This window comes from Porites lutea, chromosome 3, assembly GCF_958299795.1.
Source record: "Porites lutea chromosome 3, jaPorLute2.1, whole genome shotgun sequence".
NCBI classification, from domain to species: domain Eukaryota; kingdom Metazoa; phylum Cnidaria; class Anthozoa; order Scleractinia; family Poritidae; genus Porites; species Porites lutea.
In genome coordinates this window covers 47,919,404-47,944,727 of record NC_133203.1, presented here as the reverse complement: position 1 = coordinate 47,944,727, position 25,324 = coordinate 47,919,404, and the positions used below count along the sequence as shown (strand labels likewise).

Here is a 25,324-nt window from a genome sequence, read left to right as displayed (position 1 = left end):
TTAACCTTAGTTTGCACTTTTTTGCACCAAATTTGCACTGAGTAAATTTGGCCTGGGTACTGGCACAAAATGGTGTTGTGTTCCCACCTTGAGTACCCGATATGTAACTGTATGCACTATACATAATTACGCCATTTCACTCTCTAATCTTTTGACTCTAAGACGCCATTTTGAACATGAGCACGTACGGAGTAGTTGTAGTAGGCTGAGCACCGGCATTGTGCCAACATTCTCGCATGGGTACTTGAAGAAACGTTTTGCGGTTTACTTTTATTAGTGTCCAGCGAATATCGTATTCCGGCACTTAATGAATGTATTTCTTCTATTTCGATTATTTCAATCTAGTGTATGGTAAATTCCGTGGCTTACAGTATGTGACGTTTAAAAAAAACTTAGAGAAAGAAACCAGATGGAAGCAATGAGCATAAACAGAGTGTGTTTCCAGCTACGCTATTATTCCCGTGGCTGGTTTAGTCCACCAGGCTGGCCCGGCAGGAAAAATTCTGGCTCGGTTAGCCGGCTAATCGGGCTGGCGTGATTGTCATGTTATCACGAAGTTCAAGTTGATCTTTGTTGTGTCTAAGTAACGTGCCGTGATCTTGGCAAATTGGGCCAGCCCCCCGGCTTTCACTTTTCATCGAAGTCACATCACATCCCCTTGCCCAATTGCCCATTAATTTATAGGCCCTAATGAATTTCGGTAGGTGAAAAAATCGTTCATACTAGAAATGGCTTCCTATTGCGTTGTGCGAACAGGACCTTATAATCAAGGAGCTTTGTGTCCAATCCTTTTCTGAATTTCAGGAATCAGATCACTAAGAAAGTGATCGAAGGCAATTGATTCCTGGTTTTTAGAAGAAAACTGAAATCAGAAATCGGAAATAGGAATCATAAATCAGAATCGAGAAACCTGACTCAAACATCATACACAGATTTTAGAAATCAGAATCAAAAAATTTCCCAATCGAAAAATAAAACACAAACAGCAGCAGATAAACATCGTGAAGGTTTTTGCTCCTTCCCCCCTTCGCCCACCCCCAGTCCACACCCTCACCCCCAATCTTCTCACTACCAGGAGCCCATCATGGGCTCCTGTCACTACCAATTTATATCAGACTAGAATTAGTAATATTTGATATTGCTACATATCAATGAAATCCACCTTCATTAATGTAATTTTAATATAATTTATTGTAGCTTTGACAAGTTTGCATAGCTCTTCCTGCTACAAGATGTCTTTTGTAATCTTTAATTAATGTGAGAAGATCTGAGTGGGGAAACTGAAAATAAATAATGAATAAAAATGAAATAAAGTAATGCTACGAAACTGAAACATCATGGCTCTCTGTATTTGTCCTTTTAATTTAGAAAGTATATTCACGGCAAACTGATCCAGACGGGTAAGCAATGTAAGTAAACAAAATAGTAAAACAAAAAATATTTCAACAAATTTGCTCATTTAATTATTATTTCGTATTTTTTTAAGTGATTGAATTTTTTGACCTCTTTTTCAGTATTTTGAATTTTTTGACAATTTTGTTTTGGCTTGTTCATCGCTTTCCGTCACGATCAGTTTGCCGTTTATATATTTTGCACACAAGCCAGTCAATTCCTCCGGATGAAAATCTTGTGCATAAACATAAAATTTGACGTGGTGGGAGAACGGCCCGCCAAACAACAAACAATAACTCAAAGGTTAAAATTTTTGCCAGCTACGTTTATTCAATAAATCATTGACATAACAGTATAAAGATAGAGCGGTGAAGAGGATATTCAATTGTTGCTAACACTTCCTCGTTGTTCCCCAGTCTACTTGGAGGGGCGGGAGTGACGTCACAATAAAAAATCCCGGATATGCCTTTTAGCACGTTCTGACCTGTAAGCGTCCCTGTAAGCAAAAATTTAAGTTAATGGAAAAACTGTTCCTCGCGGCGCAGTATAGTTCATATACGATACACTCTTACATATTAAACTGATGGTAAAGTTAATGATCATAAAAACTAGAGTTTTCAATCCGTGGGCTGCTACACGTACCATGCAAGCCATCGGGCTGAAGTCCCTGAAGTCATATGAAAAGTTGTATCGGGGCACCCCCGTTTCCCCTGACATCAGGGGATTTTTTTGAGTGCGTCACCTATACAGGAGTTGACACCCCCAGCCTTCAATTTTTTGCAAGGAATTTCCTTTTTTGACTTATTCGATGAGGCATCGTCATATCACTCAAATTCTACGAACAAGATATCTGCAGCGTCACGGATTTTTCTTCACAAAGGTGAGGTTTTATTGTTTACCCGATTCTTTGTCACATTTCAATATGGCGGCTTTTAGTTCGGGAGCTCTCTTCCTACAAGAAAAGAAATGTGCTTGATTTAATCCTTCTCTGGTTTGCACACTTTTTTCGGTTATTTATGCTGATTTGTTTCAGAAGCAGAAGTGATGAAACACATAATAGAGAGGAAGTACTTGTATGTACGGGATTATTCGAATTTTTGAGGCGTTCAGCAAGCCCTGATTATTATAAATTCCCTGTTTCATTATTGTATAAGCTTAAGTTGTGATTTTTTACAGCCGTTAATGGTGCTTGTATGCTTGGAGAAGTAGAAATTAAAATATGTACTGAAATCATCAGTGAATCACGTAATTTGTGACAAGTATGGGCAATGTTTGGTAGAGTCTTGATACTGTCGGCAACTAGGTTAGTACTAAATTATATTTTTAGTGGTTAAAAATGTAAGACTTATTTTAAGATAATTTTTATGATAAACCACTACTTTGACACCTTCCTAATGCTTAGTGAAGTAGAATGTATGAGAAATACACTTTCTCCTAGCTTCTCCTGTTGGATTCAGTTGCTTAACTTATGTGGTTTTATATAGTCATATATATGTGTAGCACACTGTCTTTTTCCATCCTGTCTTTGCAATTTTTAGCATCACATGAATACCCCATGAATGCTTAAAAAATAATTTTTATGTAATACCCTCCTTATTTGGTCTGTTGCAGTAATCTTGTTCACTGATCTTTCAAGAATTGTACAAATGTTCACCTGTGGTATCACAAGAAAACTAAAAATAAGATGTTCAGCAAGATTTGTAGCCCACTTCATGAGCATGAACTACAAGAGGTGGATCCCATGATTGTTTATGGGTCTTTTGCAGGGCATTGGAAATGTGATCATTGTGGTGCAGAGAACAATTCTAGCTCGCATCCATTTCACTGCAGGCAATGCTCCTTTGATCTTTGCTACTCATGTGTTTACAGTAATATAAATGAAGACTATTCAGTTCACCGCCATCCACTGTATTATGTAGAAACAAGCAGACTATATTATCAGAATCAAAATGGACTTTGGAGGTGTGCAGTTTGCAAGAAGACAAGTCACACATTAAGAGAAACTTTCTCATTTCATTGCCCAACCTGCCCTGACTTTGATATCTGTCGAAAGTGTTATGTTCCCTGGCAACATCCAATTCATCGTCATGTTTTAAGGCTAGTGGACACGTCACTCGTTTATACAGTTTCAGGAGGTAGTTGGGTGTGCGATGTCTGTGGCCATCAGAGCAGGCCTTTTGAAAAGTAGGTGCTAGTCCTTTCTTGATTTATGGGTTGGCCAAGGGACCCATGGCCATCCATCCCTTTTTGCTGTGAAATTTTGTGTTATTTAAAACTTTGATTTAACAAAGTGTTGGGAAAACAAGCAAAATGTTAATTATATTAAGGTATGGTTAATGATTAATTTCCAACGTCCAGCATTTCCCAATCTGACCAATTTCTGTAATAAACATTTGCGTATGAAGCTATTGTCTCAGTTCAGAGCTGTACGTTGCTACAGCTCTAGAAACACAAGAACAGGCAAACAAAACTGCTTAAAACTACTGTACACATAAGTTTTATCCTCATTGGCCTGTTTTGCATTCCTCTTTAGCTATCTTTCAGTCACATGTTGACATTTATTTGTTATGTCGAGGTATATTTTATGTTTGCTTTTCTAGATTGTGTTCGTTATAACAAGGATTTCGTTAAATCAATGTTCATTATATCAAGGTTCTGTTCCACACATTTTATTGTAATTTTGGGGTGGCTGAAGAAAATCGTTCATTATACCGAGGACTTTGGTATATAGAGGTTCGTCAAATCGAGGTTCCACTGTATATAGCGGGCAAGTGTTCCCCGCCCCCCACCCCCCGTTTTGAACCCTGACATAGTGATCATCTTATTGCTTCTCATAACCTTTTCTCTTTAGTGTGTATTATTAGATACATGTATGTATTAATAGTGGAGCACTGCAGCGCTAATGCAGAGGTCATGGGTTGAAATCCCTTTGAAGTCACAAACATTTTTTTTGGAGGGTTAATTTGCAATTATTGCTTAAATTGCAATTACCACTGCGACGATCATATCTTCATTTAAATATGTATTCAATTATATTGTTAGGAGAAAACTGTTGTTGAAGGAAGGACACATCTGAGACTTATTGCTTTTGTATAGCCTAATATAATCTGAAAATTTACCTCAAAGGCCATTTTGAGGGGCTACTTTTTGGAGGAAAATTTGTGTTACTCAAGTGGCTGGGCTTGTTGGAAGAAAATTTATGTCAAATTTATTTAACATGCGAATGATAAAATTGGTGCATTAACTTGAACACAACAGCAAAAAAATAAGTTGCCGCACAATTACTAGCTAAGAATAGTGTTCGCAAAACCAAGGATTAAAAAAGACTACTTTTCGACGCTCCACGCTGCCACTACTTTGGTCATGCTTGCAAGTAGTAAAACGTTTACAGGACTGAAATTGCAAGTTGTTACCTTAGTTGCTTGGTAAATGTCACATTGTTTTGTTGTTTTGTTCAATGTGGTGCTCACTCTGTACTTATTTCTCAAGATTATTCTGGATTGAGCAAATGAAAGCCTCAAAGAAAGTTTAGCAGGAGTTGATGACAAGTAAGAGAAGGAAAAAAAAACTAGTATCAAAGTGTTCTTTAATGGCAACTTTGAAAATACCTCTATTGGATCAAAATTAATCTTTAAATCATTGGCAAGCACTATGAGGTAAATTTGTAAAAAATTACCAGGCTTCTATGAAAAAAAAAACATTTTGATCTGATGCTTTGATATCCAAACCCAGAATAGCAACTTCTCTCATATATAAATACATCTTTGGTTGATATGCTTTATACTACATGTATATATAATTTTTGTAGTTCATCATAGTGGATTCAGATTTTAGTGTCATTATACAAACTGTGCTAACTTACTGCCATTTGTACTCTTTTAGATTCTCTCGGCATTGTGAAGAATGTGAATTTGATGTCTGTCAAGAATGCTTTAAACCACAAAACACACCACTTCACCCTCATCCGCTTTACAAAGCTAACTCGCATGATGTGTATGCCCAGTTCAATGGGGGATGGAGATGTGATAACTGTCGTTCTGTTCATAATAATCCAATGGATCATTTCTCATGGCATTGCCCAGAATGTGAATACGACTTGTGTCAAGATTGCATGGGTGGTGTAATTGAAGGTGAAAATAATTGATAGGTGTAGAAAATTTAGGCCACATCCACACAAATCCAGACATTTTTGAGACAGCATACTTTTTTACACAAATTGGTTCTCTGTCCACACAAAACCAATGAATCTGGTCACTGAAACCACATTGTTTTGAAACCACTCTCCTGAGTGGTTTAAGGCCCTGTCTACATTAATCCAGATAAAAGATGTACGGTTTCAAAAATTTCCAGAGCTGTGTGGACGGCGCCTTAGATGGAGGCTGCAAAGTTATTTGTTATTGGTTGTTGTGACTGTAAAGGGCAATTAGTCTTTTGTTATGATTGTTGATCAGCGTCACCATCATGCTGCCCTTTCAGTCAGGATATCCTTTTGGTTCGCTGAGTATGTCTACGTTTTGCAATGCCTGTAGTTCAGAGTTTTCCATTTCTTAGGGAAATTTGCCTTACAAGGCTAAAGAGCATTCTTTCGCCATTTGCACATTTCTCATGTATTACACTTTGTTTGCCCCCCTCTCCACTCCCCCCTCCCCCACCAAAGATAGCATAACCTTTGTTTTTAATTTCTCTTGGGTATTATAGTGGTCCCAAGAGAAACTGAAGACAATTCTCCTGCACATTTTTTTTTGGTTTTGTGTTTTGTTTTTTTTTTTGGTGGGGGAGGGGGGTGGGGGGACGGGATGAACAAGGTGTATTATGAGAGATGTGCAAAATGGCGAATAGTATGGTGTTTGTATGGTGGCCATTGGCTTGCAAGGAGCTCATCGGTCCTTTGACAGGTCTTCTCTTTATATCTGCTGGGTGACATGCCACCCTCCTCACCAGCTAAAACTCTGTACACTGGCGGAGGAGCCGGTTTAGATGTGGGCCACCCATCCATGTGGCAAGTTGTACTGGGTTATAATGTTACCTATAGTGGGGTTACCCACCCTAACCTGACCCTGATACAGTTCAATTCAACTAACAGTTACTACAAACACAAATGATAATAAAGTGTACACAGAACTATGAGAACTTTTGAATCTCACTGTAGCTACACAGGCTGCCTATAGCAGGCTTTTGGTAATGGCTGATTTGCTTGTTATTAATATGTAATTTCTTATTTCTGTAAAGCTGCAGATCAGACTGGCCCTTCACCTGCCCGCATTGGCACAACCAGGGGTTTCCAAACTCATTCAGGTGCAGTATGTTTTCTTTTAATAAGTGAACAAAGCATGACGTTTCCAAATTGAAGCTGTGGTGCTACATTGGTAGTGGCAGAATAAGACACCGAAATGTGGTTTTATCAACTGAGTTTATAAAATCTATTTGCCTTTGCAAAAGTAGGCTTTGTCTCTAGCTGTGGGTGTCCTAATGTACCCACAATTCTCCCCACCTGAAAATCGCAGGTGCATTGAGACACTATGGCTGCTGGAGACTGAGCCCACTATAGAAAATTAAAAATCTGAAAGAACAGCGCTAAATATTTTCGGTGAAGAAGCTGATTTGGGGGGAAACCTGTTCCACAAAAAGCGTGTTTATCATCAGAAGTCAATAAATATACAGCAGAGCTTTCGTTTGAGTCGTCGCGTAACACTTTATCGCGAAGTGCTCATTAACGTCAACAGAAGTTTGAAGAGAGCTGTTTACAAGGATAGACGACGTTCGTTCTCGATTAGCTTAAATTTTTATCAGACTATTCTGGAATCGAGTCCGCAAACGAGATTCATGTTCGACATAAAGAAATTATTATAAAAACGATGCGCTAAAATTTGTTCCCGGAGAAACAGTAGCAGACGACCAGTTGAGAATTGCGATCTATTTGCCCGAATTCCGTCGAAGTTGATTTTCACAATCCTCAGGGGCACCCAACGTCAACTTTCGGAAAATATCTGTTCGGTAGACGATTTGAGATCTAGAATTTTCGGAACATTTGTTGTAAAATTTCTTGCTTGCTGCCTCTCCTAGGATTTTCGAACATCTAAAAAATGGTATAATTGCCTATTTTTTTAATGGATTTTTACCCTAAAAAGGTCACCTAGAATTTTTGGGAGCCTTTTTTCTAGCTGAAATGTTCGAAAAGGTAAGTTTTAATCCCTATAATTTTCGGATCACTAGACTTTCAGCTAGGAAATCCGAACAGATGAAAAATTTTTAGGGGATAAAAATATGCCCATATCTACCGTTTGAATATTAAATTCCGTATAACAATGCTATTGTTAAGTGGTTTTAAACTATATTCTCGTTGGGTGCCCCTCCATCCTCTTACACTTAGATGTGAAACGTTAGATGGACAAAACTGCTAGCTATCCTTTAGTTTTCTAACGTATAACAGATTATCGTTAGTGTATTTTTTTCCCAAAGACGGTCACACTATTGATTTTAGCAACAAGCAGAAAGTGCAACTTACGACCTGCTGCATCGTTGAGTCACTCCACAACTCAGTTTGTTGTTGTTTCGCTTTGTTGCGTTTCATTACATGACAACATGAAATTGATTGCGGTGTCCTTTTTTTTTTTTTTTAATTATTGCAAAGCAGCAAAAAAAAAAAGCCAAAGGTAAAAGAAATCACTACAGCGTTATCGAGCAAAACGCATTAAGCGACAACTATATGGAAAATATTTTAAAATGTTCGTATCCACAAGTTACCGGTCAAAATGACCGGCGAGACGAGAGTTTGACTGGTCAAGTCCACGATCAGGCCGGACATTGTCCGTTGACCGGCCGTTATTTTGAGCACGGAGAAACAGTAGCAGACGACCTGTTGAGAATTGCGATCTATTTGCCCGAATTCCGTCGAAGTAAACAATGCATGAAGTTTCCAAAATGAAGCTGTGGTGATACATTGGTGGTGGCGGAATAAGACACTGAAATGTGGTTTTATCAAACTGAGTTTATAAAATCTATTTGCCTTTGTAAAAGTAGGCTCCATGCCAGCTGTAAGTGTCCTAATGTGCCCACGATTCTTCCCACCTGAAAATCGCAGGTGCATTGAGACACTATAGTGGCTGGAGACTGAGCCTACTATAGAAAATGAAAAATCTGAAATTTTGAGTGCTGGTGGTGTTAGAAATTGGCTGAGATTTCATAATAATATATTATTGTTCGTCAGAAACAATCAATCGTGGAAATTATTGATCAATCATTGATAAATGAAAATTGGAAAAATCAGTTATAAGAATTCCATTTATTTTTCACCTATGTGAAAATCAAAAAAACAAACTTTTGAGGTCTTTTATTTTTGCAACAATTAATTGAACATTTTTTATTATCAGTTTATTTCGTTATTTGTTATCTTGGTAATCTGTTTTTAATAATCAATGTTCGATTTTAATCAATGGTCGGCATACTGCAAAGCCTGTCGAAACATCAGTCACTGTCAGCAACAGTCATATTCAGGGCTACAATGACCTGAACGATCGCATTCTTTGACAATTCATTTTCTTTTCTTTGAAGCTCTTTCCAGCCGCCAGCCAGAAGAAAACCCATGGGTGACACGTGATCGTGTAACAACAGCTGAATCAGAATCGAACGCAGCCTCTATGGCACTTATCACTGAGAAAGGAAAGGCTTTGGCTTTCCCAGAAGACACTGATGATAATTCAAAGTGTATAATCTGTATGGAGCAACCCAAAAATGCAACAATCATTCATGGCGACACAGGACACTGCTGCTGCTGCCTGCAATGTGCACAAGTCTTGAAGTTAAGGGGGGACCCTTGCCCCATCTGCAGGGCTCCTATTGATCACGTGATTAGACAGTTTAATGCTTGAAGTTTAGAGGTGACATTTCTTGTATCATTTTGAAAATTTAATACTGTTTTTATGACAATTAGTGCTTTTAGTTTAAGGTGATATTTATTGTGCATTATTGAAACTTTTTTTTATAAGCAGAAGAGTTCCTGCTACCACGTTGCAGTGGAAACATTTACTTCTCGTTAGAGGGGAATATTACATGTGTTTATAGTATGATTTCGTCCACAGACTTACTTGTTAGAACCACCTAGTACATTGTAAACCATTGAAACTACTGTTCAGCCGCATTAAGAGAATCCTGCAATCATCGTAGTACATTGGAACTACTGAAACCATACTAAACCGTTGGAACTATTGTTTAACCGGATCGACTTTGGAACTATTACTGAAATATAAGGATTTGACTTTTCAAGCATTTAAAATTTCACTTTCAATATTGAAAACCCCAGTTGAAATATTGCAATTGTGATACCTAGAAAAATGAATAAACAGGCTGAGACTTCGGCCGTAAAAAAAAAAGTGCAGCATAATAAACAGTACCACAGAAAAGTGTTGCTCAGTAGCTTTCATTTGAATGGTCACACTTAGGATTTCATCCACAGACTCAAAAGCTAGGACCACCTTATACGGCATAATTAACAGTACCACAGTACCATAAGCTTTCTTCTTAGCGTGGCCGAGTGGTCAGCGCGTCGGACTCGCAATCCGGCGGTCCCGGGTTCGAGTCCCGCTCTGGCCACTTGCTGGATTTGTGCTCGGTCGTCCCGAGTTCAAATTCTCGGCCATGCTTGTAAATAGCCAACTGGTTGCCTTCTGCCAGTTGGGGTTTTTAATCCTGTTATGTTGTATTTGAATTATTTGTTTCTAAATATTCGAGTGGAGTGCCTGTAAATTAGCTGACTAGCTAAGTGCACCTTCCACTATAAACATGCCTTTAACCTTTTTAACCTTTTTTAACCACAGGAAAGTACTGCTCAGTAGCTTTCATTTGAATGGTCACACTTAGGATTTCATCCACAGACTCAAAAGCTAGGACCACCTTATACGGCATAATTAACAGTACCACAGGAAAGTACTGCTCAGTAGCTTTCATTTGAATGGTCACACTTAGGATTTCATCCACAGACTCAAAAGCTAGGACCACCTTATACGGCATAATTAACAGTACCACAGGAAAGTACTGCTCAGTAGCTTTCATTTGAATGGTCACACCATAGGAGTTCACTCAAAGGCTCGGAAGTTAGAACCACCTTGTGCTGCATAATGAACAGTACCACAGGAAAGTACTGTTCAGCTGCTTTCATTTGAATGATCACAATTTTTAGTGCAAAGCACAATATGCGCGAATGGAGGCAAAAGAGAAAAATAAGCTTTCTTCTCGCGTGACTGGTGCTTGAAAGTTAAACCCCATTCTGGTGGTGGTGAGCCAAAAGTAAAAGTGCCCTGACCTCTTTTCGGAAGAGATCCCGTGTTTTCATGTTTAGATTCTCCGAAGAGACCAACTCTCGTAAACGAATATTAAATAGTCGCATTTTGGTAGTCGCTGAAGTGAGATTTGACTGTTTGTAAAATAGGAGATTGTATATACAAGCCTGAAAACCAGATAACATAAAGTTGTACAATTTTTTTCTTCGAAATCGTAGACATGATCTCTATGTCAACAAGTCACGAAAACTAACCAGCTAGACTTTTATCGTATTAGTACGTATGTTAAACATACATAACTGTAAAATCATAATGATCGATGAAGATCACTACAGAATAAGTAATTATTAATTAGGGGATTTGAAGATGTTATGTAGACTTAATGCTGGTGTGAAATGTCACACGTTTCCACCCCCTAACCGGTGGTGGAGAGGTCTGACATTTCAGACTAACTTTTCAAGGGCACCCAACGTCAATTTTCGGAAAATATCTGTTCGGAAGACGAATTTGTAAAATTTCTTGCTTGCTTGCCTCTCCTAGGATTTTCGAACATCTAAAAAGTGGTATAATTGCCCATTTTTTTAACGGATTTTTACCCTAAAAAGATTACCTAGAATTTTCGGGATCCTTTTACCTGGCTGAAATTTTCGAAAAGGTAAGTTTTAATCCCTATAATTTTCTGATTACTAGACTTTCAGGTAGGAAATCCGAACAGATAAATTTTTAGGGGATAAAAATATGCCAATATCTACCGTTTAAATACTAAAATACGTTTAACAATGCTATGTTTCAGTGGTTTTGAACTATATTCTCGTTGGGTGCCCCTGACTTTTATATAAATGCTTCATTCACCCCAAAGCTTAAACAAGTTAAAAAGCTGTTCGTCGAGACCTGTAGATTCGAGGACGAAGACGAGGACAAGATTTAAGTTATAGTTTTCTCGCGTATTCTCAAAACATATACACCCCGGAAAGCTTCACTGTACTTTTTTCACCAGAAAAGCCGTCAGTGCGGGTATGTTAATGAAGGAGGTTAAGCCCTCTCCCGATCACAAAATGTTAAAACTAATTCTCACATATAATAACTTGTTTCTGCCACTACTCCCTTAAACCCGTAGTAGAATGACAACGGTTATCACGTTTTTCCGGCCAAAATGACACTGGTTTACGCCCGCGCATTTAGTATCGAGAAAACCTTGTCTTCGTAGTTGTCTTCGTCTTTAAATGTCAAGGTCTCTAGTTAAGCATGCGAATACAATCGCCATTCATCGCTTCGGCCCGTCGCTAGGGACGTTTTGCGATAGCGGCGTCGTCTCTCTCTAGCGAAAGGAGAGGTGGTCGCTGAGCTGAAGAATGCGAACAAGCGCGAACATTCTCTTGCTAGGGATAAAACGTTGCGTAAGTTTTTTTCTGCTAACTTTGAGGAAAACGAGTTTATAGGCCAGCTAGAACAGTTTTCAAACAATTAATTTAAATATATAACTATAAGCTGTAGCTATCGTAGGCAATATTTGAGATAATGTTGGAGTTACCTCGTATGGCAAATTGCCTTTTTTTAATTTCTCTGGTTCCAGAGACCTTATTGCTATGTTATACTGATGCGCAAACAGATGACAACGAGCCGCCAAGGGGACAGACAAGGTAGCTTGTTATCTCCGCTTGCCGGCTCAAATTGAGGATAGCGATGGAGGAAAACCCTTTCACCAGGGTAGTTTTGACTTTGTTAGCTGAATACGACCAATCCTTCTCTCTTTGAAATACAGACGGACTGAGGTTCAAAGCTCAATTAACACCCGGACTATCAGTGTCCGTCCCTGGGCATTTCTCACCAAAATAGGGAAACAGTCTAAGAGATAAGAGGGGCTGACGTCATCCTACTTTGTTGTGCTGTATAGATGTTTCTATTCAAGGAGTCTGTCCTTAATAAAAGTTTTTTTTAATTGTGCCTTTTGTGAACTAACTTATTACCCTGAAAATGTTAGCGTTTTGAACTGAAGATGCCGGCTTTAGCGTCACTTAAAAAGTGAGTTCGCGCTCTTATTCAATCGTCTTCTGTTTACCTCCTAAATTAAACTTGAGATTAGGAAATTTTACGTCGTAGTCATGCAACGACGACACGAAGAAATTTACAGAAATACGCGTGATGCACGTGCAAAAATGTTTTACTGATCTAAACCAGAAGCCTTTAACCCCGATTCGGGGTTATATGCTTCTCAGGTCTAAACCCACTGCTTTTTGCCGTGCTCCTTGCCATCGCCATCGCCGTCATTGATTAAAACAGGCAACAAAAATGTGCAACTTGTTTTGCAACATTGCTGCAAAACGAGTTGAAAAGCGGATGTTGCGCGTTTTACCACCCTCGTTCAAACTTATTAACAACTTGATTTGTTGCTTGACAGGTTTGAATGTGGGTGGTAAAACGCGTAATATTGCTTTTCCACTCGTTTTGCAGCAATGTTGCGAAACAAGTCGCATGGTTTTGTTATACATTTTACCGTCGCTTTGGTGCTCCGTGGGTAAACAAATTACAATTTACAAAAAATTTACAATATTTCTTGTTGTTAACGCTCTATAGGGAGCAAAACAATTTGCACATTTTTGTTGAACCGCAAAAAAGCAATGGGTTTAGACAGAAACTCATAAGAACTCGTTGAAACGTGTCCGTGCGTGTCAGATCGAATTGGAAATTGAAAGTGTTGGTTTTTAAGGAGAGGGGAAAACCGGAGTACCCGGAAAAAAACCTCTGGGAGCAAGGGAGAGAACCAACAACAAACTCAACCCACATAATGCCGTCGACGCCAGGATTTGAACCCGGACCACATTCTACGGTGGGAGGCAAGTTGCTCCCTAATATTGACAGCAAACAATCACATAACACTTATAATACGCACTTCTCATACATGTATACTCACTTGCCCAGCATCTAGGCAAATTTATTCGAACAAAAGAAAAGAGTTCAACTCCCAAGGACTTGTTTGGAACATCAACAATGGCCGCCGTTTCGTTGTTTTGGATGACCAATATGGCCGCCAAATTTGCATGTGCATGACGCTTTTTCTGTACACTGACTTCTCACTTCTCTCGTTAACTCCTGAACGTATTAAAAAGACGAAAGTGCTAAACTATACTTTAGCACTTTCGACAAAATGACGCATTACGCGTGGCAATAATGGGCCATTGTTTGCATGATGGCGTCACTGTACTACTATAACCACAAGGCTTTTCGCAGTTCATATTTAAATTTGATAATCCCAGCGAGGTTTAAATAACAAAAGCCCTAATTTGCAAAAGAAAGCGAAACCCCGAAAGATTCTGGTCATAGTAGTGAAATGATGTCATAGCGCAAATGACCTGTTGCTCCACTCCCTTCTGTCCAAATCTTGGAGCGGAAAGGATGGAAACTGAAACCCGCCTGGGTAGCAGCGAAAAGACACAACCCCCAAAGTGGAAACTTCCTGACTGTCGTTTAATGTGCTATTAAATTATAAGGGGGACAAACTAAACGAAACAAGACAAAATGATTCCCCTCGGCTTCTTGTTTTTTACTTTCACTCGCTTCGCTCGATTTCCTCGCTCGCGTGACCATCCTGAGGGATTGTCGGCTTCTCGTTTAAAATCATGCAAAGTAACTGATAAAATTACGGTTTCGAAGAATCGCCACCTACGGTCTACCTTCTTCCACTCAATCTTCTGTAGAAACTTTGTAGGAAAGCCTTGTAATACTGGTACAGGGGCACCCAACGAGTAATTTCGGTAAATATCTGTTCGGAAGGAAGGTCCGCTAGAATTTTCGAATACTCGGCGACTTTCGATTTTCGATTTTCGATTTCTGAGCCATTTTCTGGAACAGATTTCCTAGATATTTCGCATTTTCTGACAGATTTCCAAGATATTTTTAAGTTTCGAAACCGCACTGAAGTGGGCTACAATTTTCGCAAAAAGCCTGAAACCTTAAACTGATGGGAGAGATAGAGTGAGACAGTCATAGCTATGCCTCCCCGTTTGGGGGATGTGTCGGAGCCGAACTGGGGTAGCCTGCGTAGAGTGGCGGTTTTGGTTAGGCGCGTTCAGTAACAAAGGCGGGCGAGGGCAGAGAAACCGCGTCAGCTCGACAAAACCGCCATGCTACGCAGGCTAGAACTGGGTCCGTGAAAATGTACTGAAGTGTTAATAAACTATTGGTAAAAATCCAGCTACCGGTCTGGGCCTGTTGACTTTCTAATTCTTTCTGTTTCATCCATTTGCTCTTTCTGTTTCATCCATTTGACTACTGTAATGGTTTATTGTACGGTGCTCCTGAGTATCAAATTAAGAAACTTCAAAGAGTCATGAATGCCAGTGCTCGATTGGTTTACTGTGCACCTAAGTATTGTCACGTTACTCCTTTGTTAAGAGAACTCCACTGGCTACCAGTGCGCTTGCGCGTAGATTTTAAGATTCTCCTTGTTACATTCAAGATTCTGCACGGTGTTGCGCCTAGCTATCTTAAGGATCTTGTCTCTGTCTTACCGGTCTCACGTTACCAACTACGCCGTAACAATAATGGTATATTGTTAGAAAGACCTCGGCTAAGAACGAAGAAGACCTTGGGAGATCGCGCGTTATCGATGGCTGCCCCCTTTTTATGGAACAGTCTTCCTCTGCCAATTAGACAGGAAACATCAATCGACTCTTTTAAACGCTCTGTTAAAACATATTTATTTAAAAAGGCTTTTAGTTAGATTATTTATTTATTTATTTTTTTTATTTTTATTATTTTTATTTTTATTTTTTTAATATTGTAATGTTAATATTGTAATATTGTAATTTTACCGGGTGATTTTACTGGTTTTAATTTAGTTATTGATAATATTGTAATGCACTTTTGAGTATTTTTATAGAAAAAGCGCAATATAAGTATTGAATATTATTATTATTATTATTATTATTATAATTTCTCTTTCCGGCAAGGGCGGTTGAAAGGACTACATTACGTGCTCCTCAGAGGCGTATTGCACAGTGTGATCATAGTAAATTGAGTGGACTGGTTATGAAACCCGTCAGACTCCTTTGTTATATGTTTTTGTGGACCTGAAAGTGCACAACGTTCAAAAGAATTCCTATCATTTTGATTGTATTGACCAATAGAAACGTTGTATTAATTTATTCCGTAACCGACAGAAAACAAAGGATTGTGCACTTTCAGGGTGCTTCCAACATAAACTGCAGCACTGTCGTTTTTATCATTGATGTTTGCCGCTTTTCATAACCAGTCTCCTCTAATAACTATGGTGTGATCTCTGAGTTTTCAGGTTGAAGTTTTTTACTGAAAAAAAAAAGATCAACAAACTACGGGCGAACATAAAAAACAAAAGCAGCAATTCCGTTACTATAGTAACATCCGTAAAAGTTACAATTCGGAAAGTACGACAGTAATTTAGATGGCGTTGCATTTGCAAAATAACTACGCCATGAAGTGCATACTATCGCTTGCCAGCTGGAACACACATGTGCAAAGAAAATATATATGGGTTGAAATAAACAAACAAGCAAACATAGGCTAAAACAAACGTAACTTGCTCTCTGAGTCCTCCAAAAGCTAAAAATTTCAAAAATTGGCCGAGAGAATTCACGTATAAGCCAAGCGTGAAAGTTTAACCAGGTTAGGGCATATTCGTACTCAACACACAGAAGCATGCGAAGTAATGTTACAAACATTAACTCTGTTTTTCTCAGTCTTCTTTTCCTTTTGCAAGAGTAATGTCTGAGCTTAAGGTGTGCTACCTGCTAACGGCCTTGAGTTTACCCCGGAAATAAGAATGCACTAGAGAATAGCGGTCCTCTTTGAAAAAGGACGAAACTGTAAACGACTTATACCCGGCTCAGTTAACTCGTTTCTAAGCCATCAATTCCGATTACCTTTAGTATAAACGTTTTAACTCTAAAAGCCTTTTCGACATTAACTCCCGTCGGATATTTTTATCTTTTGAGCTAATCATCAAACTCAAAATTTTTAGTAAAGGAATCTTTTACTAACCGACGGTGACCAACTAAAAGAGGTTCTGAAACTCCGACCAGCCTTTTTTCGTTTCACAGAAATAAACCTTCACTTGTCCTAAAAGAACTTGAAGTATTAGCTATTTGGTGTTTATGTTGGAAATCATCTTTGAGCAATCTGTTGTGGAAATTACAGTCAGTTGTAGGGTCACAACAAAGTGTCCCAAATATTATTTTGTTGCTTTGGATGCTCTTGTGACTATTATTTATCTTATACTGTTAAAAAATTCGGTTTTCAAAAGCCTCTTCTAATTTTTTATTAACTCATTAATTGTTGTTGGTAAATTTTATTTTCAGTTTCTCTAAACTGACAAATGACACTTTTTACAATGTCATTCAAAATCACAAGTATTTCATTCAAAAATAGTTCACTCAATTGAATCAAAATTAGTACCTCAAAATATAGTTTGATGTTAGTGCTTTGTGAATAGGAAATCATCAACCATATCGGCCGGTACGTGCCTGTTTTGTAGCCAGTAGTTAACACTGAACAAAGCCAAAAGTTTTCCAGGGTGGTAAAACGAGGTCGGAGTTTAAGAAATCAGAGAAAGAGGGAACGACTGCTTACCCGTAATAGAAGACACTAAAAGGTGTGGTTCTTCATTTGAAGTGTCTACAGATAAATTCAAAGTGTTCGAAAAGTGTAGCCATTCTGCGATTTTTAAAGAAAAGTGTCACTGTCATATCATGATTTCAGACGATTTGTTTATATATTGGCTTCTTCGGAAGTAATGAAAGTTTATTTTGTTGAGAAAAGGGGAAAAATACCAATATAAGTGACCTCTTGTGAACCGTGACTATGATAAAGCTCTTTGACACACATTCGTGATGATTGTCAAGTATTTATAATCCCCTGCTGAGCGCGAACAGCCAACAACATCGTCAATTGCCTTAAGGGGCTGTGAACTCGCACTTAATATTATCAAAATTTCATAACGCTTCCGTCAGACAGTTGCTTAAGATCGTGAACCGTGCTCAAAATTGTATGCATGAGTTACAGTTAGTAGGTACTGATACGCTGTGAAATTTGACGAGTGATCTTGCGTGATGTCTACAAAACAGGCAGTTTCAAGGACCAGAAGTCTGAAGGGAAAAGAAGCGCTTTTAGAGTGGTGCAAACAGCAAACTGAGGGGTACAAAGATGTCGACGTTCGCGATTTGAATGCATCATGGAGAGATGGTTTGGCGTTCTGTGCCCTTCTTCACCGATTCAACCCAGAACTTCTGTAAGTATTTGGAGTTCAAGCAGGTTCTCTTTTAGTGTGCGTTAAGCAAAATGCAACTTAATATCTATAATAAGCGAGGTCCCCTTTCCCCGAAATTATTTCACCTGAGTATGGCAAAATTGACTTGGGTGAGACCACAGAGTTTTCCGAACATCTCAGCAAATTGCCTAACTCAAAATAAGTCCAGTTTAATAACTTTACGATCAGTAGTGTCATAACTGACATACTGCTAGCTGATAACGCCGTTTGTTTATCCGCTGGGTAAAATAACGTCAAACGCCAAACTTCTGCATCATATGGGTAGATCAAAATTATACAAGATCCGTGTTTATATAAAAGTTGTCGTGTTTAAAACCTCTCTCGCATTTTCTAATATTGTTTATCTAAGAAATAATATGTTTTCCAAGGCCACAATCTGCTATTGATAAATTCTTGTTACGAGTGAAAGTTAATCATCTCATATGATAAACTTTCACACATAACAAGATTTTATAGTGTTCAGAACAACTGAACAATAAGAATTAGAGGAAGGAAAATATTTACAACAAACACTAAATGATCTGTTGCACGAAATAGCGTTCAAATCTTAATCACATTCACGACCAGAAATATATAACTAAGAAATAGATAAGTTACAATTCATTTCAGTAAAAAAAAAAAAGAAGCTTGGAATGACGACCCTCACGATCCCCCAGTACATCTCGAACAGCAATTAAACCTAATCAACCTTAAAATCAGATGGCGAAACGATGACAAAAGAACACAGTTCACGGTTTACTAAATATTGAATAAATACACAAAACAGATAGGGAAATATGAGTTCTGTCCGTTTCCTTATCGTTTTGGAGGGGGGCGAGATGGACGGCCAAATTCATGAAGTTTCTTAAAGGTCATCTGTAAAAAACTGACCTTTATCGGGATTGACTACTACAATAGGTTTACTATTACAGCTTTGGATGCGTTAAATGTTTTTCCTGAGTACAATAAGTTTGAATAAGTATCGATTTCTACCTTAAGTGGTTTTTAAAGGCCGCTCTTGCGTAACTTCGATAGGTCAGTTTGCACTTAAGATGACTTTTTGACAGACTTTTTTTCGTGGCATTCGGTCCTTCGATTTTACCGTCGCCTTCTTCCAATAGTTATGGCTAGTCAACCCTTTCAATCCAAATATCAATTCACAAAATCCTAATTTCGTTTTCTAAAATCCTAGAATTAAATAGCAAAAGAGGTTTGAATTGAATGGTAACATTATATGATTTCATCCACAGTTTTTCAAATCTCTGAGCGTGTATACATTGTTTGCGGAGAATGATATTTCATCGAAGGATGTTAAAAGCTCGAAGCTATCATCGATAGTAGCTATGCAAGTACTCTAAAGACAAAACAGATACTAGGTGAAACTGACTGCAGTTCAATTCACAGGCTCCTGCAACTCATGCATTGTCCTTCTTGCATACTTACTTAATAAGCTTCTCAATACTAATAGACTTTACAGGGGGGCATATATTTCATCTGGGAGCATTTTGCTGAGATCCTTTTTCTCAGTCGATCTCAAGATGTTTGTTCTTCCACATATCCGGTATAGTGCCCGAACAAACCATCAATCCATTAACTGTGTTCGTGCACAGACTAGGGAATACATCGTCCCCTAGCTACTCGGTCCCTGAGATAACCTTTTGTTTCGAACGGGACAGCAAGAAGGTAGTTTCCAAGAATTAGGTGACCCAGGAGCCGGTAGCGAGGTTATGGGCCCTGGTAACCTCAAAGCATGAAGTTAAGCCATCCTTTGATCTGCATTTAGTTATGGGGAAGTCAAGTGATTAGCCTGTTTACTGCTTGTCTTAAAAGTTTGGTTTCAAAACGCTGGTGAGGAAGTGAACCCGTCAACTGAGTTGACTTAGTGAAATTACTATTGTAAAACGGCTGAAAACCTAATGTTTTGGAACGCAATCCCACGTTGTCTTATTGTTTAATTGATAATAAAAACGTTTTTAAATAGCCGTAACTGGAAAAAAAACAACTAAAACGAAGTCCATGTCGGAGGTTAATTTTCGAACTTTGTCAAATGTTAATCAAGAATTATCATTTCAGGGATTTTGAGAGCCTCTCAAAAGACGATGCAATGAAAAATAACGAGTTGGTAAGTCGAGATCAGTTTAATATATAGATTTAGCCAGGGCTAAAAGCGAAGCTCTGGTTAATGATACGTGTAAACAAAAAAATTGAATCGTGTAATGCTAAACGCGGACGACAATGAATATGGCTTCAAGACTAATAGATGTAATTAGCCAAAAAAAAAACAAATTGCACGTGCAACACACTTTTTCCTCTAATTAGCAAAAAAAAAAAATTTCCACGTGCAGCACGCTTTTTTGTCTTTCCCTTGTTGTTCTTTTGCACGACTCCAACGCTGTTTTGTACGGCTAAAACGTCAAACTTCCTAGTTACACATTTTTTTCATAGAGGAATTGTCGTATGTGCTTACCCAATATTTTGTCTCCTGTGTTCATGTTCGCTTTTATTTTTCATTGCCGCTCATTTTCACCTTGCTGGTCGCTAGCATTTCTCATTTTCTCACCGCCGCTTTGAATTTCCATGTTTTTCTTCCTAAGAAATTCGTCTCCTTTGTTTTCAATAACTCGCTCTAGCTCTTTCTCTGTTGTCCACGTTAATGTAAACATAAAAAATAACGCCGGAAAAGACAAGACTATGTTGTTGTTTTTTGTTCTAAATAAAACCTTGAGTCGCATTTGGGTTGCCATACCTGTTGATTGAGTTATTTTACATTAGTATGCCTGTGGTGCGGACGGACGGTCGCTCGCTCGGTGTACGGTCACGTGATTACCAAATTTTCTTGGATGGGTAGTTTACCACATTTTCTTACCCATGGTGCTCCGCTGCGCGCTTCGCGCGCGAGAGCTCCGCTATTATTCACTGCTATTACCAAAACTAGACTGCCCTACAAACTCAACATAGCGATGACACACGTATGAACATCAGTAGACGTCTTGTATAATACAATAAGCAATAAAAAAGTAAACTCGCAACTCTTTTTATTGGTAAACTGTCGAAAAAATAACTGAGTTGAAAAAATGGCTCAAAGTTTGTCTTTTCAGAAGGTCAAATTCTTTGATGTTTTATTTGCTGTGTTAAACCGAGTTTCATTGACCAAAATTAAACGTTCGTCTGTTTGTTTGCTTTCAGGCTTTCAAAATTGCCCAAGAGGTATTAAAGGTACCAGCACTATTGGACGCCGAGGACCTGGTATCGATGGAAGTTGTTGATGAATTGAGTGTGATGACCTATGTGTCAATGTTATACAAGCGAATGACCAAGCAATCGCGTTCTTGTAAGTGTTGGGTTTATACGTCGCACCAAATATTTATATGGTTTCTTCATTAGAGGCCGCCGGTAACTTCAAAAGACCAGGTATTCGCAGACATTCGAAAAAGGGGCAAGCAAATCGGGTTCTTCTGCTGATCTTCTCCTTTTTCTTCCTACGGTTTTCGCATCAGTAGGAGCTACAAGTACTTAAGAGAATATAACTGAAAAAAAAAACACTCCATATTCGAGAAAAAGAAGGGAGTAAAAGATGGAGTGTTGTTCTGTTATTGTTGTTAGAATTGAAATAACGCTTATCGTCTCTTCCACGTATCGCCTAAGCGCCGTCAGTCGAGCAGATTCTCGACCTACTCTTAGTCTACTGAGGTACAAAATCATGACTGATAAAAACAAATTCTTTTCCTATTTTAGCCCCCACAAGTCCAACTGCCACATCTCCGACAGGTACAGTATAAATCTAAAAAAATCTGTATTTTTTTGTGAGTGTCCATGGATTAATAATCCAAACTAGGCCAGTTATAGCAGCTGTAAATCTTTCTGATCAGGGACGAAGCTAGGGGAAGGTCCTGGGGTGCCTGTAACGCCCCTTTTTGTGAGATAATTGTTTTATGTCCCTATGATTGTAACGAAAACGCGCGAATCTGAAGAATCAACATGTAATAAATATTTTCAAGTGCTGGGTAGTTCCATACTCTATTTGTAGGACCGCATATCTGTAGTCGACCAGTGAGACTAAAATAAAGTATTATATGTAACGTGGAACTTAATTCATCTATGTAGCTATTTTTTAGGCTTTCTCTCCCCCCACGCTCCCTGCTCATTCGAAAAAATGTCACTTTTAGTAAAACGCGGCGTGGATGTCGACATCCCAATCTGGTAAGTACCCTAGGTGTGACTCCCTCCCTCCCCCCCCCCCCCCCCCACCTCCCTTTGAAAAACCCCAGCTACACCTCCCGCTGATCCAAACTAAGCCAGGTAAACTTAACCATCTTTAACCCAAAGAGTTCAGATCTAATTCTTCTGAATCGAAAACCCATTGTGGAGGGCTCGAAACCCTACAGTTTGATGTACATATTTATATGTCCCTCATGTAGGAATAATAACTTTGTCTCTTGATTGCATTAGTTAGCTGGGTGGTTTAGTAATCACTACAGGCCGGAGACGCTTTTACTTTTTGAAATTTTAACATTTGGGTTTGTGCTTTATATTCAGGTCAAACGCGAAGAACCCTTTTCGATGTCCTCAAAGATGAGAATAACTTCTCTGAAATTTACGAAAAACGGAGGAATCGTCTTAGTTCTGGCGAAGTGAGCCCCACGAGCAAGACTAGCAGAACAAGGAGCACATCACAAGAACTTGAACAGGAAAATCAGGCTGAAAATGAATTCAAATAGGATGCGATATATTCTATAACACCAAGAAGATTTAATCAAAACCAGCGTGTTTTTTTGGCCAGTGTGGTTGAGCGTGGGACTGGGACGCGTTAACATGTCTAGCATTAGGGGGCTTAAGCAACGACCACGGCGAGTACGGAAAGGAGAGCGGCAAAAAAGCAAACTATGCACGTGCATCAGGCTTTTTTGTACATTTCTTTGCCGTCACTGCACAAAAATGCCAAATTTCACGTTTTGTGAAGGACAAAACAAGCGACGAGGAAATTTTTCTTCCTCTCTTTAAACTTTGATACGGTTCTTATAGGAATTCAACTCCAGGAGAGCCTACAGTTGATACAGTAAGTTAGTTGAAATAATCCCGACGAAGATTGAAGGAACGTGAGTCACATTTCTAATTTCAGCTGACATTTAAACGACGTATGTTTCACTGCTTTAAGCTCATGCCGTTTTGTTCAGTTCGTCAAATGTTGGTAAACTCTCCTAGCTGTAGTTGAATTATAAAAGACTGTATCGAAGTTTAAGAAAAGAAAACGAAAGTCGCGGTGTTGTGTTCGCGTCCTCCACAAAACTTGAAATTAGACACTTTCACGTTGTAGTCTTGCGGTGGTGGCAAAGAAATGTACACAAAATGTGGTGCGAGTGCATAGTTGTTGTTTTGCTATTCTAAACCTGTTGCTTATATGTCGTTCTCGGTACTGTCGCCGTTGTCGTTGCTTAAGCTTAACCACGTCCCTATGCAGAGGTGACTGGGGTAAACACTTTCCCGTAGTGCAATTCGACAAAAAACGGGCCTTGTCTCAAGCGCAACCTCTGAATAGCCAATACCCAGAAGCCTCTGTGGTAAAAGAGCGAAAACCATATCTGTGGACGTTACATCAATATATAGTGTATGATACAATACTTTAGCTTGCGTTTATACATAGTTGAAACGACTTTATTTGACACCAACACCGTAATTTTTAGGGAGTTATTATAACTCCAAAAATGGAGTAAAAATTTTAGGTACAGGATAACCCCTTTTTTGGGGTTATTTTAACGCCTAATTTAACTCCGAATTTGGGGTCATTTTTACTCCTGAAAAAGAGTTCTTTTTACTCCCAGTCTGGAGTTAAAATTACTCCGAAATGGGGTTACTTGTACTCCTTACATGGGTTGTTTTTACTCTTTTTGGAGTTAATTTAACTCTGAAAGTGGAGTAAAAATTTTAGGTACAGGATAACTCCTTTTTGGGGGTTATTTTAACTCCTCAATATCTGGGGTCACTTTTACTCCTGAAAAAGAGTTCTTTAAACTCCTTTTTGGAGTTAAAATAACTCCACGAAAAATAACTCCACTGTAAGGAGTTAAATTAGCCCCACTAGAGGAGTTATTATAACTTCCTGAAAATTACAGTGAAGACACACTGAAAGCAAGAGGCATATACACCAACCCACGGCCTGGCTAGTACCTCACGCATGCGCACAGCCATATCACCCAAGCAGTGGCAGCTATGAACAGCTTTTTCGCCCTTAGCTTGTTGGGGCTCATCAGCATGACAGCCGTCGGACAAAGCCGTGTATCAAAGGCCCTTTATCGCCGAGGCGAGCCGGCAAGACACTCCTTTAAGCGCAGTTTGTCTTATTTGACACTGTATTTAGCATCTTATCTTTATTCCATGTATATTTTAATACAGTTTTAAAAAACTGTACACAACAGAAATTCAAACGTTAACTATATTACTTTTCTTTAAGTGTCCTTATTTTTTTTAAAAAAATACAACGTTAACGCTAGGCCATACCATAGAATAGAAACAGCCCTCGTTACGTTTGGATTATATAGGCTAAAGAGGCCGATCCTTTCGGGCAGCCGTTACTTTTAGATGGTTTCTGAAAGGCAGACTGTAACTAAAGAGGATGGTCCCAGGTTGACCGTAACGTATAACTTAAGTGATTTCATTAAATGTTTGAATTATACCTTAACGCATCCATTTTTTAACATGTTGCTTAGTCTCTGGCTGCAGCCACGCCGTTCCTTCCTGAAAACGGCACACAGAGTGGCTTAAACACGGAGAGTGTACAGTCCAAAGATTTTCACACATTTTATACATGCTCTTCAGACGTATCTGGGTATTTTAGTGTTCTCCGTGTTAGCCTTCCGTCCACTCGTAAACGGCGTTTTCGAGCACCAAAAACGTTCCCCAGAGGAGAGATTTTGAAAACGAGTCCGGCTTCTACGGTTCAGTGGGGGCATGTTTCATTTTTTGGGTGTTTGTTTGTTTGTCTTGTGTGTATTTTTTCCCCTGTTTCGGCTTTATGCATTTTTTCAGGTGAATATTTCGTATATGTGAAATTTTTGTTCCTTCCCCCCCCCCCCCTCCCCCACCCCCTGCCTGCATAACACATAACAGGGGCTTCATGAACCAAGCTTGGCGAACGCGACAGTTTGCGATTCGCGCAAAATGCCGCATTCGCCTAGCTTGCCTCATTAAGTGCCTGTTTTGCACGCTAAAGGACTCCGGGCATCTTATTAGTACTTAATTTCGCGAATTTGGCGAGACGGTATTTCGCGGTTCTATCTTGCGAGATGTTAACGAGTAAACATGAAAAAAAGGTATTAAATTTCGCAATTTAATCGTTCTCAACTTCATTTTCTTTTTTTAAAAAGTCAAAACCTTTAAGAAA

General features: G+C 38.9%; 2 protein-coding genes across 5 annotated transcripts; both read left to right on the top strand.

Annotated features, from left to right (window-relative positions):
- The first annotated feature begins 2,016 nt into the window (after nucleotides 1-2,016).
- LOC140931312 (uncharacterized) lies at nucleotides 2,017-12,611 on the top strand. 4 transcript variants are annotated; one of them, XM_073381095.1, is made up of 6 exons: nucleotides 2,104-2,272; nucleotides 3,004-3,576; nucleotides 5,275-5,522; nucleotides 6,622-6,687; nucleotides 8,944-9,269; nucleotides 12,241-12,611. In XM_073381095.1, exons 2-5 carry the CDS (start codon nucleotides 3,077-3,079, stop codon nucleotides 9,258-9,260), a joined length of 1,131 nt encoding a protein of 376 aa, XP_073237196.1. In that variant the 5' UTR covers nucleotides 2,104-2,272; nucleotides 3,004-3,076; the 3' UTR covers nucleotides 9,261-9,269; nucleotides 12,241-12,611. The 4 variants fall into 4 exon arrangements, with proteins under 4 accessions (XP_073237197.1, XP_073237196.1, XP_073237194.1 ...); XM_073381096.1 differs by having other exon boundaries at nucleotides 2,017-2,272; nucleotides 6,628-6,687; nucleotides 8,944-12,611; XM_073381093.1 differs by having other exon boundaries at nucleotides 2,111-2,272; nucleotides 8,944-12,611.
- A 4,957-nt stretch (nucleotides 12,612-17,568) lies between these two features.
- LOC140929844 (MICAL-like protein 1) lies at nucleotides 17,569-24,616 on the top strand. Its single transcript, XM_073379539.1, has 5 exons — nucleotides 17,569-17,928; nucleotides 20,020-20,068; nucleotides 21,133-21,277; nucleotides 21,682-21,717; nucleotides 22,480-24,616. Exons 1-5 carry the CDS (start codon nucleotides 17,750-17,752, stop codon nucleotides 22,662-22,664), a joined length of 594 nt encoding a protein of 197 aa, XP_073235640.1. The 5' UTR covers nucleotides 17,569-17,749; the 3' UTR covers nucleotides 22,665-24,616.
- The last annotated feature ends 708 nt before the right edge of the window (nucleotides 24,617-25,324 follow it).

Coding starts and splice junctions, on each gene's coding strand:
- LOC140931312 (XM_073381095.1), top strand. CDS start 3,077: ATGTTCAGCAAGATTTGTAGCCCACTTCATGAGCATGAACTACAAGAG. Junction 3,577..5,274: donor CAGAGCAGGCCTTTTGAAAA/GTAGGTGCTAGT, acceptor GTACTCTTTTAG/ATTCTCTCGGCATTGTGAAG. Junction 6,688..8,943: donor GGGTTTCCAAACTCATTCAG/GTGCAGTATGTT, acceptor TTTTCTTTGAAG/CTCTTTCCAGCCGCCAGCCA.
- LOC140929844 (XM_073379539.1), top strand. CDS start 17,750: ATGTCTACAAAACAGGCAGTTTCAAGGACCAGAAGTCTGAAGGGAAAA. Junction 17,929..20,019: donor CGATTCAACCCAGAACTTCT/GTAAGTATTTGG, acceptor TTATCATTTCAG/GGATTTTGAGAGCCTCTCAA. Junction 21,278..21,681: donor GACCAAGCAATCGCGTTCTT/GTAAGTGTTGGG, acceptor TTCCTATTTTAG/CCCCCACAAGTCCAACTGCC.